Source organism: Poecile atricapillus, chromosome 1, assembly GCF_030490865.1.
Source record: "Poecile atricapillus isolate bPoeAtr1 chromosome 1, bPoeAtr1.hap1, whole genome shotgun sequence".
Lineage (NCBI taxonomy): Eukaryota > Metazoa > Chordata > Aves > Passeriformes > Paridae > Poecile > Poecile atricapillus.
The window spans coordinates 113,686,737-113,706,229 of NC_081249.1; the positions used below are offsets into that span (position 1 = coordinate 113,686,737).

The following is a 19,493-nucleotide window of genomic DNA, read 5'->3' on the forward strand; positions in this document are numbered from 1 at the left end:
GTGAACAGTACTGTTTTAACAATAAATTGTTGTTGTAATTCAAGGAGTTACTACAAGGGCTTTTGTTGTATTTTCTCTCTCCTGTCCACCTGAGGAGGGGCAAAGAGGTTTATATTTGGTGTTAATATATTTAGCAATGAATTTATTAAATGGCTTATGTACACATTGCCATTTTGATAATTTTTGCTGGCAAAATGTACCTGAGGCCCCTTACCCTTTTACCCACACTTCACTTCCTCAGGCAAGGACCTTGTCAAAATCATCTGAAGTAGAATATAAAGGTAAGTTTGAAGTTACACAAAAAAATCTACACAAAATATTCCAGAACAGTCAAAAATCTGCAGTCAAAAAACCCTAGGAGTTTATAGGGCTATGAATAATAAATCTAAATTACCCAATAATTTCAGAACTTTCTGAAGCAAAAGAAAAAAGCAGCTACACTGTCTTTCTGTCTGAACTTGACAGCCAACCAGAAGCAGAGGTATCTTAAAGCAGCTGCACTTTGACTTGTCTGTGGCCCCAAATTTGGATTTTGAACCCTAGGAATTAACTGCTGTCCCCCTTTTGAAGCTTGGTCTGTTCAAATCCAAATATCCAGACACCTGGAACGTCAAGACCTGGCATCTTCACACAGGTGCCATGCAACCATCATGGAACCAAACAACACAGTAGCTCCAAACATCACAGCAGCACTTCCAAATGACAAGATCAGTTTCTATCAACAACAAAGACAATGTTTTATTGAACAAATCTATGTACAGTACAAAAGGTCTTTAAAATGAAACACTACTGTAGATTTATTGCAGTTTGATGGCTCAGTTTTAATTTGTACTCTTATATAAAATGCAAAGTAAAATAATTTAACATTCAACAAGGAAGCACAAATTTCCTTTCTTGCTGAACCTGTAACAGCTTTTACAAATTAAGAGTCCCAAAATGCATACACTGCATTTAATCAGAAAGGTGTTATACAGTACCAAATAAATTAAGAAAATAGTAACACTACCACCCCCTTTGGGTCTTTTGTCCATAGCACTGGTGTTAAACAATAAAAGAAATGAGTACAGCTGAACCTTCCATGTGATATTAAAATCACAAAGTTTAATGTTATAAATTATCCAAACTATACAATTAATATAATTTTAATGAATATGGCTAAATAACCAAAGTACCAGTGACCTTGCCCCACAGATATGACCACTTGCAACCTACTTGCAGTATTCCTTTTGTGAAAGGTGCCTACACCAAACGGCAGATTTTTGAAATAAGAAGTTACATGACCTTTACAGTGAAACATGATGGGGTTAGAAGAGACACTCTTAAAATCCAACAGAAGGAATGTTATTAAATACAATTATGAGCACTGAATTGCACCAACTTGGATCCAACAAGGCTCCTAAGCTCATGTATTACTTCAGTCAGCTTTAGGGTAGCTGGAGGCTTACATTACACATGTACTTCAGGATTTATTGAATCAAAGTGATACATCTTCAAGGATTTCCAATTATATCACACAATGCTTAATGCCTGGGGAAAAAAAAGCAACCAAAAAACCTCCAACTCTCAAGACTTGTAACCTGTTTTCAGCCTTAGAAGTTGCAGGCTTAGTATGGAGTAATACTCAAGATAATAAAGAATCCTTAAAAAGCATGGAGAATTATTCCACACATGATTAGAAGTATTCCACACATGATCAAAGTATCTTTTTGCCTCTGATTAAAGTTGCTTAATACTGCAACTATCTGAGAATACCAACAGGTATTAGAGAGTAGCTTAAAGAAAATGCAGTGTCTTTTGAAGTGAAAATAATTATTTTAAAACATTACCACCCACTTGCTACTTTAAGTCAGTTTCACAGATTCCTGATAATTGTTAGGTGATGCTCATCTTCACCTATGTAAGAATTCTTATTTCTTGTTCTCCAGAGTGTACACACTGAATACATGACAGAAACAAATGGTGGTGTCCCAGAAAAGCATCTTTGAACAAAAATGGCTTTAATGCAGGTACAAAAAATTATGGTCACAGTTTATGCATGTACACAGATGCAATTATCTACACACTTAAACCAAAGATAATACAAGTCTCAATCATGTTTTTAAAGCATCTTCAAACATAGGAGCTCCAGGGAAAAGGCAAAAAAGCACCAAAGATTAAAAGGTACATTAAAAAGATTTTACATAAACATCTTTGTTGACTCAGCTTTTAGATTTTCAGAACTGTAACACTTTAAAATGACCTTTTTTTTCCCCTCAAATATATTTAAGCAATGTCAAGCAAAGAAGGGGGAGCCTGGGAACATTCAACACAGTACTTGGGTCCTTAACAATTAGTTGGTATCTTGAAAGTAAAAAATGTGAAAGTGCATTTGTCTGATAAGGACCCCATTAACTTTATGTTTAAAACTTTTAATGTTTTTATACATGTAAATATATATATATAGTGTGTATATACTTATATATAATGAACGATGAATTTAAATCAGGTTTTTTGCAACTGCAAAAAAAATTCTTTGGTGCCTCAAACATCACACAAATCTCTGGAAGTGGGCCATAATTGGAATTCATGTAATGCACACATACCTGTGATCATAATTTTATAACCGTTTATGTTAATCCAACTCAAAGTTAAGGCAAAACTCTTCTAGAACTCAAGAACATGATTTTGAATTTGCATTCTTTTTACCTTGCAGGAAGGGGAAAGAAAGCAGAATTAATGCAAATACCTGTTTATTTCCACAGAGGATTATTAGCAGAGGCATTACTGAACTACTGAGTTTATGTTCCAGAACTACTTCACAGCCAATCTTACAAAGAAACCCTTAGGTTTGCAAGTGTGAGCCATTGCTACAATGAACAGGGGGTTTTATGCACCCCCTGATTTTTTACTCATTAATTTTCACCCACCTGTTGATTTAAGCCCTGCAGACACTGGGACAAACTCTTCAGTGACAGCTGAGCAGGAACAGTTGCTCTGTGCTGTCCTGCATTTCTGCAATGACTCTGAACATCAGTTTTCACTCCTCTGCCTCCCCTGCCTGCAATCCCACTACAATTTTCATAGAACAGGATCCCAAATTTAAAAAAATGTTATGTGACAAGGCAGTGTGAGATGAGCTAGAGGATAAATTAGCACAGTAATTGGACAACGTGCATGTTTGCCACACCTCTGCCCTAGGGTAGGAAGACCAAAAATTTCAATGGCATCTTTTTGGTTTCAAAATCTTCTGTATTTCAGTTTTCCATACAGAACTGAAGGACTCCTATTTCCTGTCTTCACATTGTGATTGTTTCTATGAACAGTGAATTGTGAATAAAGTGCTTAACATTTAAGTAACTCCTTCACCAGCCTCTATGAAAGGCTCTCCTCTCAAGGGATGCTACTAGATAGGATTGCAATGTGTCTTCAGGATTGAGAGGATCCCTGTTTTCTCCTTCCTAGACAATGGATAAGTAAGGACAGTACTGAGTTGTGGCTCACCACCACTAAGCAACATCACAGATGTGAAACAGGTTCTTCCTCACCTTTTTGTTCACCCCAACCTGAAGTGTTCTGCTTTTGTTTGCCTAAAGTTCCTGCCAGTCCTACCAACAGCTGAGGGACCTCTGTACTTGCGGAATATTAGTTTAACTCTGCTCTGTATTGCAAGCTTAACCCTCCCAATATTCTGGATTTGCTTCAATCAGCTGCTGTTAATATCCACACAATCTATCACTTGTGCTGGTCTTCCCACACCTACAGCAGATGTTTTACAGGACACTTTTATCTCAGCCTTGCAAAGGGCTTCTCTTGCATCACCTGATTTCCATTGTGTGCAAGTCTCACACAATTTCACATCAGCTCACTTTTTCCTGCTTGTTCTGTATTTCAAGTTTTTGGCTATTCCAGCATCCCATCTATCTCAAGATTTCCTTCCACATTGCTCTTTGGATTCTGAGTAGAAGTTTATGAAATAAGCTCCATGCTTTTGAGCAGATAATGAACTCACACATTCAAACTTTGAAAAAAAAAAACCAAAACCAAAACGCATGGTTTCTTTATGCATTTATCCACAAGGTAAGAATGTAACACCTCCTTGAATAATTCCTTCTCAGCTGTGTGGGCAGATAGAATTACCCACACAAACTAGAGCAGCTTTCAGAACTGGCTGGTTGGATTTCCACAAGGCAATGAGCACCTCTGCTTCCTCTGCCTGCTCACCTCTATGCCTCATTGTCCTTCAACTTTCAGGCTAGAAAAGCTGTGCCATTAAGCTTCAATCATACATTTGGAATGAACATGGCTTTTTTGGATAACTGGTACTTTGGGGGTTTTGTAGCAACTTTTCTGGACTCAAGACCTGCAGAGCTTCTATTACTCCTCTGTGAGTTTTGTCTAGAAAATGTGCTTTGTCTTTATCAAGGTCATGTTTTTCTATAGGAATTCGAGACTGCTTCATGATTAAGGCCAACTGGGAAACAAACTGATGCTGTTTCATGTAGTGTTTCTTTACAACACTCCTCATCTGATACTTCTCTCCATAACATTGAATCAGGCACCTGTAAAAGACCAAAGATCAGAATGTGAATAACTTCTTAAATCTAGAACACTGCTTATGTTTTTCACCATATTTTGTTTCAAATATGCAAGGAAAGAGAGACTGATTGAATTCCTTCATTCTGTTTTATCAGAAGTCTTTTCCATTAGTTTGCCTACAAATTCTGACCACCTCTTGCTTATTCTGAACAGCATGTCCAATTTCAAATTCCAATTTAGCAGAGTACTGTGATTTAGTTAGTGTCTGTCTTATCTATTCCTATTTTCAAAGACCATTTTCTGATTGTTATTGACTGCCAAAGAAACCAACACGGAAGGACTGCAGGACTTACTTTCATCATCTGAATCGAATCCAAAGAGTGTCTGACACTTCTTTTGTGCAAGGTGAGCCTCAAGTGCTTCTGAATTACAGTAGATGGTCAAGCAGTTGCCACATCTAAATCTTTCTGTTGATTTGCTACAAATTTTGTCTTGTTCAGAGTAAGCATCTACTTCATCAGCCAAAATTTTTCTCCGTTTTGGCATGCTAATGTAACGTTCGTCAAGGTAACTCGGAGGCAATGGTCTGACGTAGGGTTTTGTTAAGATGACACCATATGAAGTAGTCTCTGTTGTCTGATTTGGTTTAGAAGGTACTTGTGAGGCTGCAGGAGCACTATTTTGTGGTGCATCGTGACAATTCTGTAAAACTGGTAACACTGACCCATTTTCTGTCCTTGTTTCATCTGCTACTCTGTCCAAAGGTATCTGGGATGCCTTGGATGATGTCTGATCTGGGTCACTGTGCCCATTGACCAGTTGGTCACTAACAACATTACAGTTTTCAGGATTTGGCTGTAACACAGGTGTCTTTTGGTCTATCAAACTTAAAACTGGAGCACTACCCTCAGATGAGCTTTCATTTCCATTGTGAATTACATTATTTGCTTTCTTCTCCACGCTTTGAATATATGTCTTTGGTTCTGCAGAATCCTTCCTTGACTTCCAGGTTGGAATTGGTAAATCTACAGTTTCTTTTTCATTAACAGATTCATCATCATCTTGGTAACTACAAAGTTCTGAAGGATCATCTGAAGAATCTTTTTCACTTGCATCTTCTGAACATTCTGGGGCTTTATTTAAGTAATGCTGAGCCTCATGTTCATACAGCAAAGGGAGCTCCTCAAATAGCTCACGACAGTTTGAGAAATTGCACTGAGCTTTAAACACATTGTGACTTTTTGTATGCTCTGCAAGCTCAGTCGACAGCTTAAATCTCTGATTACAATTAAAGTGTAAACAAAAGTAAACATTTGGATACACATGTCTCTTCAGGTGGTCTATAAAATGTTGGGAATCAGCGAATTTCCTCTGGCAGAAGCGGCATTTTCCTTTATTCCATTTCATTATATGCTGTTGCACCTTCAGATCAGTTGGATGAGTTTTTCTGGCGTGTTTGTTGAGGAATCTTATTTTTTTAAACACTCTAGCACAACCATTAGCAGGGCACTTAAAGGTTCCTTCCTCATCCAAAGCATCAATGTCTTTTTCAGCGCAAAACACTCCATTCACTTTATGCAGAACGGGTGACTCTTTACTGGAGCTCTCATCATCCTCAGGCAGGCTCTCTGTACTTAAAGCATCAGGAACATTATTAAAACAGCTGTCACTACTGTTTTCAGTAGCATCATCCTGGTCACTTAGATGGTTTTCCACTGCATCAAAAACCTGTTCTGCATTCTCAGCCTCCTCTTGGACCTGATCAGAATTTGGAGCTACTGTAGCCTCTGGTTCAGTATCTTTGGAGCCCTCAGAATTGCCATTTTCAAGAGACACAGAAACAGCAGAACATTGCACTTCATGAAGAGCAGGGGCCTCCTGACCAGTCTCAAGGGCTGCAGCAAGATGTTGCCTTTCTATCTTCCTAACATGATTCCTTAGGTGCTTCAGCATGAGTCCTTTCTGCCTGAACTTTCTGGTGCAAAGCACACAGGAGAAGCTGCCCTTTTTTTGGTGAGCTTGTGCGTGTTTCACTATGTGATCCCCAAGGAACTCCTTGTTGCAGATCACACAGCGGTGCCTTGGTTCAGTCTGATCCAATGTTTTGGATGGCTCAAGAGCTTGGTGGTTCTTCCTGGCATTCCCTTTGGAACGGGCTCCAGAGTTTCCAGGGTCAAGCTCCCCATTGCTGACATCTGTTAAACAACCGCGTTCCTCACCCAGAGCCCTGTACTCTGCTGTTTTCTCTACATTTGCAGGAGAGTTTTCCAGTGTACTTTCACTCAAGCCATCCAAGGCTTTATCCCCCAATAACGCTAAACAATTCTGCTTGATCATCAAGAAATTCCAGAACTCGGGATCGAAAAACAATCCTTTCTTCAAGATGGGCAGCAGCTCAAACCGCACGCGGTTTTGAACAGAACTAGTGCACTCATTGTATTCTTCATCTGCACATTTATACAAGTGTTCAACAGTGTAGTAAGATTCCAAGGTGCGCTCCAGGAAAAAGATGGAGAGAGCACAAATTCTGAGGATCTCCAAGTCATTTGGCAGAAAATGAGCGATTGCTTTATAAATAAGACTTTTCATGTTGGGATCTTCACGGAGGTCCAGTTGTAGGGCACACCCACATATCTCAACACAGATCTGAAGGCCATCTTCACCAACCTGCAGGAAGGGAATCATAGTGTATGTAAACAATTCCCAAATACCCCACATATTTATATTCATCTATTGATAAACAGGAGTTCAGAAGGCATCCTGCCACTGAACTTCACCCAAGGGCATGAACATTTTTAAATATTGCTTAAACAAGGCTAAATATACAGACACAAAAATGGTTTGCACTGAAAGCTGTACAGCTACAAAGCTTCAGCTCTGCCCCATGCAGTTCTATAGTTAAAGACAATTATTTGGGGATATAAATCAAACCTGCTGATCTACAAAACTACTGATCTATCACTATCTTCTGCCTGCCCCTTCAATGCCTAGGCTGTTTCACACTGTAATTGGACAGCTTCCTTTATATTTTGGCCATTCTAACTTTTTTAGTTTGAATTTCATAAAAAAAACATGGTAATTTTGCTCACAGTTTTGACTAACTAGCAGGAGAACCATAACAACCCATGGCCAAGAATTCTAAAAGGCTTCGTTTTCCAAAACTGCAGAATTCCTATTCCACACTTCAGGCTGGGGGCCCTGTCATGAACATGACACTCAGTAATGATCAGAAATACACTGCCCAACAGGCAAGAGATTAAAGTCAAAAGAGGTACTGGAAATTTAGAAATAATTAATACCTCCTATATTTGGACTTTAACAAACACAGACAGTGCTCCATAAGTAGGGGGTTATTAAAAATATAAGACTATTCAGATGCAAATAGAATTATTAATATCACCACAAGCATTTTAGAATACATACCCTTGAACAGCAGCAAATTATTGCATTTAGATCTGACAAAATAATTTAGAATTCATTTAGGGCACAAAATATGAAAGAGTTAAGGTTAAGTCAGGTCAATAATAAATATCATTTGCTGGGAAACAACTCACAGGCCTGTGTGCAAAGCATTGCACATGACACCTTTTGCAGATGGGACAGAACAAGACTGAGATCTGAAGCATGAAATACAGCACAATTTTCTGAAGCAAATTAACATCTTCTCCTGTATTATTCTGCACTTTTATGTTATATTAAGCAATTTTTTACAGGTTTGATTAGAATTGGTAAAAGGATTCAGAATTTAACAAGGATGAAGGGTACCTGCAATTACACAGATCTTATTTCTTCAAGAAGTCAGGCTGAAAAAACCCCAACTAATAAATCATTCACATTTATTCCATAGACTTATCCATCAAACTTGATGCAAAAACAGAAAATCTCAGAAATCAGTGAAAAAAAAATAAAATCTTAAAACCACCCAAGCGAATCTAATATTGAAGCCCATTCTGGAACCCAACAAAATTTTAAAGATAATTTTATGTCCTTCCCTAACCCCTCTTTTTTAACTTTCCACCAAAAATGGTCATTACACAATAAAAACATCACTTCTCTTCACCTTAACCAGTAACCAAAAGAATGGAGGATGAGGTAAAAACAAACAGAACTTACTTCATCCTTAATGACTTTCATGAAAGGGAAAATTACTCTGACATTTGTAGCAATTCTTAGAAGCTGGTAGCACTGGTCCACAAATACTTGTTTTGATGGATTAGATTTGAGCTGCAGTTTACTCCAAATGAAGATCAGGTCCCTATTAGGTAGAGAATAAAATATTCCAATTATATTGAGTTTAGAACTCTCTCACTAAGCATACTGCATTACGAAAGACAATTATTTGCATATTCTGTGACTAAAATCATATTTGAGGGTGTAATACTGATCTAATTAACACCACGACTGCACACAACATGCACAATGGAAAATGCATCCTAATTACTTTGTTAAAGCATTCAGGGTATCTCCTATAACCAGCCAGTTAAATATTCAACAAAACATTCATGTATTCAGCTCAGTTTCAGAGAAGTGCACAATATAATCAGATGGAACAGCACCTAGCTCTCAACACCACAGGCAATAAATATCTGTGTGCTCTTGGGATTAAGTCACTTCCAGTACAAGGATGAAAAATCCTTCAGGGAAAGAAGCTTTTGAATGTGAAAAAAGGAAGCAGCATAGGAAGCTCCTGATGTGGCAGGAAGTAGGGATGTTCTCTGGTTAGCATAGCATAATTTTCTGCCTAGAGCACTTACACCAAAGTTTCAGGCTATACAGCTATCCTACATCTCCATGATCTACAGTCAAATAACATTCCTGCCTGAGAAAAGGAAATGTAAGAACAGATTACTGCTAAACTCTGCACAAGTGATGTGTTAGCCTACAAAATACAGCTAATTGAAGTTTGCAGCATAGAAGTTCTGTGCACTTTAATTCAGAGACTTAGGGAGGCAACTGGGCTAACTTTTAGTCACAAGATTTGCCAGAACAAAGATCTCACACAAGGGTAGCTCCAGTTAGGACTCTGGAGAAATCCCACCACAATGTTACAATGAAAGCAGGACCCACTGACTTTCATTTTCTGAAGGAAGACACTTTTCTACTCCAGCAGTCTCCTCCTTCAGAAAACAAACCTAGTTACTGACAAAATATTTGGCTGATTTCCAGAGTCAGACAAACCTTTTGAGATTAAGCTTCTCTTAGTGAGCTCAGAGTCTGAATGAAGGGAAGTGACAGAACTGTCTACAACAAAACCAACTCAACTTTTATGTTCAGGACAGCTCTAGAATTCTGCTTGACATTGAGACCTTGATTGTTTTCTTTCATTTAGGACCCAGGAGAACTCACATTCAAAGGAAGATCAAGCTTATGGAGGAAACTGAAAAGGGATACCTATTAGCAGCTCTACACACAAAAAAATTAGTCTTTCTGATTTTCTAAAGATACTAACTGCTCACCTCTGCCTTTACCAGGCTGGAAACCTATTTGCAAATTTCATATGCAAGTTTGAAATTAGTGTCTTCATGTACTAAACCATTCTTAACAACTCAGTAGAAGTCTCAACCTGAAGTACAGAAGTAAGAACTGAGTATTTTTACTGTAATATGTTTCAATTCAATAATCCATTTCATTCTCTGCTTTGCCTCACACCATTTCAGAGCGAGCCATTTCAATACTACTCCCAGAGAATGTGAGAAAAATCCAATTATTCTTCTAAGAGATTAGTGGTTAAAGGGGCTTGCTGTGTGTTCAGACAAGTGCTAGGCAGGCACAAGGAAAGAGCTGAAAAAGGAGAGCAGAAAACTAGAAGGAAGAGCTGCATGGGTGAAGAACAAGGTGTTACCCACCATTTACCTAGACCCAAACAGTATTTTAGTCTTTTATTTTTCTGTGTCAACACAATGGCTTCTTTTCATGTCCATTTCTGACTTTGTTGGGACAATTTAAATTGTTACTGGGAGATCACAGAACTGAGCACCTCTTTAACAGAGGTAACCATGCATTCCAGCCTCTTAACTACCTACAAAATACCAAAACCACTGTATGCCTTCACCAGCAACATGAAGTGATGGTTAAACCCTCCCTAACTGAACTGGATCTAAATCTTTACTACTCTTAAAAAGTAGAAAACACAATATGCCAAAAGACTGATCAAACCTGTGGTAAAAATTATTTGACTTACTGAATTTACTGCATAGGAGTTACCTGGAAACAGCCAAAATAGCATTTAAAAAATCAGAGAAGGAAGGCCATCTATGCCTGCTCCATCAAAATACCGTGTCTCTTCCTGAAGAGACAACACTTTGATACAAAGTATTATGAATTGATTTCTTACCAGTACTTCGCACAAAAAATATTTTTTAGTATTACCAAGCACAGCTGGCTTGGTGATTTCTTTTCAGAAAAATAATTTGTTCACCTGAATCTAGAATTTATTCTTAACATCAGTGAAAATTTGAGTTTTGTGACCAAGCTGCTTAAATTTCATCTTCCTTCAAGATGAGAGCTAATGGTTTTAGCTTGAAGATTTTATATAGGCTGTAGCAAATATCTGCTATTTACAGCTTTCTAATCTGTTTTGCTGTCTTATCTTTGCTTGTAGTGTTAGCAGCTATATCTCTGTTAGATCTGCAAGGCCCTCAGTTCCAGACAAGGCGAGATGATTTATACTGTGCTAGAGACATTAAAATCTTCCCTGGAGAAAAACAGACTCTGTAGGTTAATTTAACCTGGCTCCTACTTCTTCAAAAAATTGGATTACAGTATAGTCATGCCTTCACAAGCTTTCCTGCAGTTTCCATGATCTATTAAGTATTACACAAGGTTCTTGTTGGGAATACAACTGTTAAGGCTCAGCATCTGTGAAGAATGAAACATCTGTTTGAGCTGCACAGACATAACTGCTCTGAACTGTCTTCCAAAGATCCTAAATTTCTGTATTCTGAATAAATTAAAATACAGAGATGCCAAGATTATTTCCCTGAAAACCAGGTATCAAACAGTACTTGAGCCTCTACTGGAATTTCATCTTTGACATCTGCTTTGCCAGAACAAAAACAGATATATCTTGCTTTGAACAGCAATTTCAAAAATGGATGATGCAAAACTCAATGATCAGCTAGGTAAGAGCAAGGTCAACATGTTACTACAGCAAAAGGAATTTTAATTACAGTATTAAAAATGCACTTCTTCAAAGACTGAACCCCCCAAATAGAAAGCATTAATCCATGGAGGTTACACCTGTAATTTCCTAGTAAGAAATGGGGACATAGAGCTTTTGGGCAGGAATCAGCAAAGATGGATTCAATTCCCACTGAGCTCACACAAACTACCTTTTTGGTTGAACTCCCTCCTTCCTATGGGGACAGTCCCAGCCATCTTTTCCTGGACGGATTGGATGAAAAACGCCAGTAGCTATTGCCAACATATTGTACAATAAATGGATGTCATCATAACCCTAAGGGTTTTGACTGAGCAAGTACTCGTCCAACAGTCCAACATTTAAGGAAAAATATTAATATCAAACCAAACATTATCATATCTAACTTGCTTTAATTTCTCAAGACAACAAAACTTTTTGATTTCCTGGAATCTGGGAACACAAAAAGCCAAGGCAGCTTCTGAACTTGATATTAAAATCAGTTAGACAGATTAATAATTTCATCTCTATCAAATCCTTGCTAGTATATTTTGCTTTAACTACATAAACAAAGAAAGCATATTTTATCAAGGAATGCAGATGATCCTTTAGATACAGAAATTATACAGGCTCAACAGAAGGATTATATTCCTTAGCCATCTTTCAGTCCTCAGAATGATGAAATTTGTTGACAGCTCTCTAGAAAACAATTCTTAGCCCTAAGAACAAGTGCAGGTATTAAGATAATTGGATGTGTGTGAAAACATCTTCAATGTTTTCTACAAAACCCCATCTAGGTGATACCTCTGATCATGACATCCAGGTTTCCATTATTAACAGCACACTTCCAGCACCATATATTCTCTTTTTAGGCACATTGGTGACACAATGCAGTTACAGAGCGAAATATCTACATGGCTAAAGCCTAAATGTACAAATGCTACACTTCTAGGTAAGATATGTAAAGGCTCACTTTTCTGTTACTATTAGGCTACCCTGTATATGACTGTGTGTAAAAGGGCAAACAGGCACAACAGAAGCACCAGGAACATTCAAAAACAATTTTCATCTGGTATTTTTAAGTTAGGTGGGTTTCATTTTGGCAATAAGCATGTATTTTCTGCTCAGCTGCTTCCCCAGAAATAAAGTATTTACCATATACAATACATGTCCCCATTTTGGAGCTGTGGGACTAGGAAGGATTCACAAAGCTGTAAGGCTAAGGTAGTCTTCCCTTCTTTTTCAGTGTTGCAGATGATCTCAATTCCACTCTTGCAATCAGTCCTCAACAAGTGCTATACAATTAAAATAAAATCAATTTAGATCAATTTGCTGACATGAAATCAAAACCAATCAGACCCTGCTCTACTAAAAACTTCAGGAATTGCTATTAGCACAGAATGTCTTTGGAATGGCTTTTGTGTACATCTGTAAGTAAAGTTTTTGGAAATATCTGGAGTTCTTTCATATTTCTTACAGTAATGACCATCAGAATAATTGTCTGAGAAATTAAAATACTACACAAAAGCACTTTTTTGCTTGTTCTTGCCACTTTTTGGTGGCTTGTTCTTAAAACAAGGTTAAGAAAAGCACTGTTATCTACTAAGTGCTATCAGCGATAAAATATGGCTACATTCAGCTCAAGTTGCATTTTACATATTGGGGCATCATTAAAAAACTTTAATAAAACTATAAAATGTACAACAAACATCAATTAGGCTCAAGTGCTTTTACTAAAATAGTCAATAGTAAAATAGTCAATACACTTAGGTTACAAAATATTTAGGGAATATACCTACAAGAATACTTGACCAAAAAACTGCATTTAGGTCAACAAGATTTGTAGGCACTTCACATTCAACTTTTCCAAGCTTAAGCCAGTACTAAGTTTAGCAACACCAGTGTGGCTGCCTGATTTTATGACATTTGGTTCCACAAAATCAGAGTTCCACATGCTCTTCTTGACAACTTGTATACAGCAAGTATAAAGCACCACTTCATTTTAAAAAAGAAATGTATACTGACAAACAATACCTCCTGGAATAGCTGATCTTCTAATGGTGACATATAAAGACAGGTGAAAAGAGCTTGATGGAAATACAGATCTTTACTGATATCTGGATGATTTATGCAAGATTTGATAAGAGCCATTGCCTCAGGGATGCGTTCACAGGCAATAAGGTATCTGGCACGGAGTTCAAAGAACAGTGGATTTTCAGAGCTTAAATATTTGTTAACTGCACAGAAAAGAAAGATTTAAAGGCAATTAGAATATGAAGTCCAAACAACAAATATACCTAAATGTAATGTTGATTTTAATAACAAATAATATTAAGAAAAAATAAAGGCTCCGCTAAAAAAGTCTATCAAATATTAAATTAAATACCGTAAGAAATCTGCCCTTCTGCTTGCCAACAGAAATTGTTATTTTTTTTAAACCAGTAATCTAATTCAGTATTTTGTTTCTAACAGGTTGACACAAGGTGCTGCAAAGGATTGGTAAAATTTATATTATATAGAAGCAGATGTGACCATTTTAAAGAAAGAAAATTCCCTCCTTTCTCAGCAGTGGAATCCATGTGACTGTCAGAAGTATAGGATTGACATCACTTCCAAAGCTATAATTACAAATATTTAAAAAAAACCTCAAGATACTCATTATCCATTAAAACGTAAGACCTCAGAGTGGTGAAAAATGTTAACTACAATTCATATGCTATTGCCTTAAGAAGCTTTGAATGCCTTGATTTTGCTTGCTTGGAAAACATATCTTCCTGTGAAAGTGCTACTGGGCACAATCCTTATCTAAATATCTTTAAATTCTGGCTCCTAATTTCTGGAAATCTGTTTTTTTCAGCTCTAAAAGATAATATTAACACTAATATTTGAATGAAATAATTTCAAGTGAGATACTGAAAATACTCAACATTGAAGTAACTGGAAATTCAGAAATACCTAGAAGACATGCTTTGCATTTTTATTATACAAGATCATACAGACTGTAGTATCTCTTTGGATTAAAAGTTAAAATATCTCTCAAGACTACAACCGTAGTACTTTAGTGTTTCATGTTTTAAAGAAAGAAAGAAAGAAAGAAAGAATGAGATTATCAATTTAAAGCCAGTGAAGGCTGAAAGTTCATCCCTTAGAAGGAATCTGTATTAATTACAAGCAATTTAAAGTGATACTTAAGAAATGGTTACTTAAAAACCACAGTCTGAACAAAGAATTTTTTCCCCCAAAATGAAGAGATTACTTGTACAATAAGCTTTCAGTTAAAGCTTTTTTTTTTTTAAGGATTGAAATAATTCCTTACACTCAAACCCAAGATTCCTCTAGCATCTTTATTTTTATGCAAGTTAGCAGTGTTCCATGCTAACGAACATTTAAGCAGTATTATTCAAGGTGTCAGGTTTCAATTTGATTTGTTAAAAGATGCACTGTAAGAAAAAAAATATCTCATTCCCAATATCCATTAGCACTTTTGAGAACAAACTCAGAAAACGAGGACTAAAAGGAAAGCCTGTGTCTAATGGTGATGATGAACTGCAAGAAAAAGTTCTTTTCCATTATATGGAATAGTCCTTAGAGCCAAGTAAAGGCCTCTCCTTTTCTGAATTACCACCCTCAGGAAAAAAAACTACATCCTTTGTTTTGTATGCAAGCATTACCCAACAGAAATTTACTGAATTACTGAAAAATAAGGCTGGAAATACTCAGCTTTGGTAAGTGCTAATGGTAAGGAAATGCTGCCCATCTAACAAGTGTCTGTAACATCCTGTCCCCTTAAAGGAGGGAGAATGGCATTCCACAGCACAGCTCACCCTGTTCTACCATTCCCACTTGGTGTGGGGAACTCTCAGGTCCCTTCTGCTCCAGAAATGAGACTGACATACTCCTCTCCCAGGGAAGGGTATCTCCATACCCTACACCACTGCCAGCAGGAGCTCCCAAGGATGAGGGTTCCTACAGCTTCCTCTGTTTTCAAACAATTTCATTGATGCTGCTGGCAGGGCAGTGTTCCCTCCCTGTTGTGGAATGTCCTATTTTCCCAGGGCAGCACACAGACCTCCTCTAATGCCCCAAGCCAAAGACAACTGCCAGCTCCAGTAGCGTTTGGCCAAGCCTGTGATACATTAAGAAACAGCATTTATTCTTACCCAGGCAGTGATACTTTGCTTTAGAGCTACCGACATCAACCACCACTCAGAAACTCATTAACTGTTCCATCTGACTGGACCTCTGTAATGTTCTCTTCTAGATACTCATCTTATTCTCCCCAGTCCATTACAAGTTGACTGTTCCTATGTTTCAACCCTACTATTTTTCTTTCAACTCAATGACTGCTTTGTTTCCAGCCATCTCCAAACAGATTGTGACATCTCCAAGTTTAATACAGCTCATGTAAAGACAGACACAGAGGTTTGTCTGGGCCTAAGCTTCTCCATGGAGTCAATGAATCCAGGACAGGATTATGTAGTTCACACAAACTGATTTTTGCAAGGAATGGTTGGTGATTCAGCAATAGACAGTTTTTTCTATTTAAAATAACCCCTGAGAGAGCTACATGGCCAAGTTTCAAAATACACACTAAACATTGCTAGCCTAGAAAGCAGCACAGGATGTTTTCTTTGTGCAAGACTTCACAAGAATCAAATTTTAGAGGAAGTGAGAGGAAAAAAGAACAAGCTTTCAAAATATAATTGTCTAAAATATAACGTTTGTCAGCACAGATGAGATGTGTCAAGGGTGTGTGTGGGGATATCAGAAGATAAAAGGAGAGAAAAATCTCTCAGCAGAGGGGAAGGAGCTGCAGCCTGAAACAAAAGGGAACAAAGTACTTATCTAGTGACAACAGGTCTCATTCCTGCTCTGCCAGCTTAAAAACAAACATCCTCAAACTGTTACCCATCAGAGAGAGGATTCATGATGATCAAGAGAATCATTATAGCAAAGGACTAAACTAATTCTTTTCTGGAGAGATGGAGATCGAGACCTAATTCCATATCACAATCACCAAAATCTTGCAATGCAGAACAAAACAAGGTTCATCTTGGTTTTCATTTTGTTTCTTTAGGTATTTCCCCAAAAGTTTATGAAATATCTGATAAAAATCATTGGCAAATCTGTTGCTACAGCAGTTGTTTCACAAAAGAGATAGAACAACAAAGGCATAATGATGTTAATTTGCTATCCAAACCCTTGTTCTGGTAAAGTAGGCAGCTCACAGAGCTGTCCTGACTTTAGTGCTCTTCCTTTCTCTCAGTGAACACACTGTCACAAACACAGTGATGAGTTTGTATCAGGCACTACACTGTACGAACTAGGGAAGAACTGGCATTTTGCACCACTATCAAATAAAAACAACTTTTAAGAGCTCCCCTGTGAACACTGTTGCCTAACATGTTAGTAAAGACTTTACTGTAGCTTGGGTATTTACCCTCTTAGGAACTTTCATTAAAATTCCAGTGATTTTGTTCCCATGAACTGCACCTTTCCCAGCTCCAGAAATTACATATCCATAAACAGAAAACAGCTGTCACATGTAGCCATGGGCATCATTGGAAACAGAACCAAGAAAAGCCACAAGACCAAGTATTTACAACTGAAGAGAAAAATTAAATGAGTCAGAGTGCCAGGAGACAAATACAGATCAGATCCTCTCCAATCATGTTATTTCAGGAGTCTAACTCAAGTCAAGTTGCTCTCCATGCTTTAAATGTACACTTAGATTTGGGAAACCCACCCGATGAATTTTATTAACTACTCTGTAGCTACCTGTGTCTGACCAATCTGATCTCTACATTATAAAAGCAGGCTTAAATTAGCAAAGAAATTCAGCTTTCTTTCAAACAAGAAAGGGACCATTTTACTACAGAAAAATAGTTAAAACACTGTGAAATGCCAGCTGATAACACCTGATCCCATATATTTTTAAAAAGCAAAATTGAACACATTTTTCAGTACTCTAGAAAATTACTGTGACAAATGAAGTACCTAATTCCTGCGACACAGGCTTTGCTTTAAGAATTGCTTGTAATACTGGATCCTCCCATGGTCCACCATCTCGGATGATTCGAGTCACTAGTTCCAGGTTCAGATTCCTGTATTTATTTAGAAGGTTCTGACATTCCTAAGTGTAAAAAGAGAAACAATTAGAAAGAATAAAAAGATGTTGTCTAAAAATAGTTAGGCCATCCCAAAGATACAAACCAAGAAAGCCATGCATGGCTGAGCATTTCCTCAGTCAGTAATTTGAGCTATAAAGTCTTTCATTCTTTTCATTTTCATACAGAAAGCCCTAAAGCAACAACTGATATTGTCTACAAACAGCAATAAAGAATTGTATAAGATCAAATTCACACTTCTAGGGCCCTCAGAAAGAGCCTTCCATTTGTATAACAATGCAAAACCAACTTGGATTGGAGGTATTACTGGCATACACTGAGAGGAGTCTTCGACTCATGGCAGCCTGCACAGACTTAGACATGTTGAGCTGGATTTGTGATTTCTGAGGGGAAAACTGAATTAAGCCATGAGTCACCTGGCCTCCAGCAACCACTTTTCTCCAGATTTCTACATAACAGGAATTATGTTTGCCTGTAATATCATGGAATGCTTTAGCCAGCCATGATTTTCACATGTCAAGTTCCCTCTCATCCCCGCACCTTATTTGCTGTAAAAGTGTCAACAACACCATTAATCAACAGAACATTTTAGTAACGAGAAAGTTATCTAATATTGAAACAAAAAATGCAGCAGAAGAATGGCTTCCATCCACATACAATTACCTGCTTTTCATTGCCAGTTGGATTACACAACTGATGCAGAAACAGTGCTAGCACATTAATTTGTAGAAGCAGTAATAGACAGGTATCAACATAAAAATAGCAAAGGAAGAGCTTTTTCTCAAACTGTATTTTACTGAACAGTATTAATCGATCATTTCCATCCTTTCTCTCCCTACCAAGTTTCCTCTCATGTTGGCACAACCCTAAGAATCTGTTCAGGTATTAAAAAAACCCAAACAAACCAAACCCCACACTGACCTGGGAAAACAAGTTTTTAATCCAGGGTCATTTATTTTATGCAGTTTTATGTAGACATGGAAAACTCTGTCTCAATCTACCCAAGAACAGAACAATTTAAACTATCCATGTTTATGCTGACTTGAAGACTTCATTAAGATTAAGCTTCAATTTTAAATTTACTGTTTAAAACCAGAGGGGCAAGATGATATTTCATGTCATGAACTGAATGACATTAAGCTCCAAATAGACATAAACAAGCAGAGTTTCTTTCACTATAATGGCATGCTTCCTCCAGGTCATATATTCACAAAAACTGTTTTTACATCAACTAAAAAAATATTATAAGTTTATATGGAAGTAGACAACACTACCTGGATTGAACCTAAAATATCTTTCAAAGGATCTTCATAGAACTCATCCTTTCCAAAGAACAGCAGCAATTCAAAAAAACTCCTAAAAAAAGAAACAGTGACAAGTTAAACTTAAAACATTGATTCAAAAAATTAAAGTACTCTAAGTCTCTTCACAGGACTCAAACCAAAATTAGGAATTCTGTAAATTCTAGGCTTGTGCCCACATGGAGTGACTCAAAGGTTTTTGCTGGCCAACAATTCATGTTTTCAGGCACTTTCTACAAACACACTTTATTTCATTTCAGCCTGTCTTGCCATAACTCAAGTCTTTCTATGAAGATGTTGGTTTAAAGGTATTAATTATTTTATCTTTTCAAAAAAAGCTTTGGGGATTATTTAGAAAGGGACAGCTTTTGTGCAAATATGCAAACAAAACTACGTTCACCTTCTGTGTGG

At 37.3% G+C, this 19,493-nt stretch overlaps 1 protein-coding gene across 2 annotated transcripts in view; it reads right to left on the reverse strand.

Annotated features, from left to right (window-relative positions):
- Positions 1-698: 698 nt before the first annotated feature.
- The window catches only part of ZNF654 (zinc finger protein 654), a 30,320-nt gene continuing 11,525 nt past the window's right edge, over positions 699-19,493 (reverse strand). The window contains exons 3-9 of one of the 2 annotated variants that reach the window (XM_058857905.1): positions 19,056-19,137; positions 17,651-17,786; positions 13,688-13,890; positions 12,809-12,948; positions 8,629-8,770; positions 4,869-7,182; positions 699-4,538 (exon numbers count right to left, since the gene is read on the reverse strand). In XM_058857905.1, coding sequence (XP_058713888.1) covers positions 4,531-4,538; positions 4,869-7,182; positions 8,629-8,770; positions 12,809-12,948; positions 13,688-13,890; positions 17,651-17,786; positions 19,056-19,137 — 3,025 coding nt within the window. In that variant the 3' untranslated portion in view covers positions 699-4,530. The remainder of the gene's footprint in view (positions 4,539-4,868; positions 7,183-8,628; positions 8,771-12,808; positions 12,949-13,687; positions 13,891-17,650; positions 17,787-19,055; positions 19,138-19,493) is intronic. The other variant, XM_058857913.1, reaches the window with a different exon arrangement.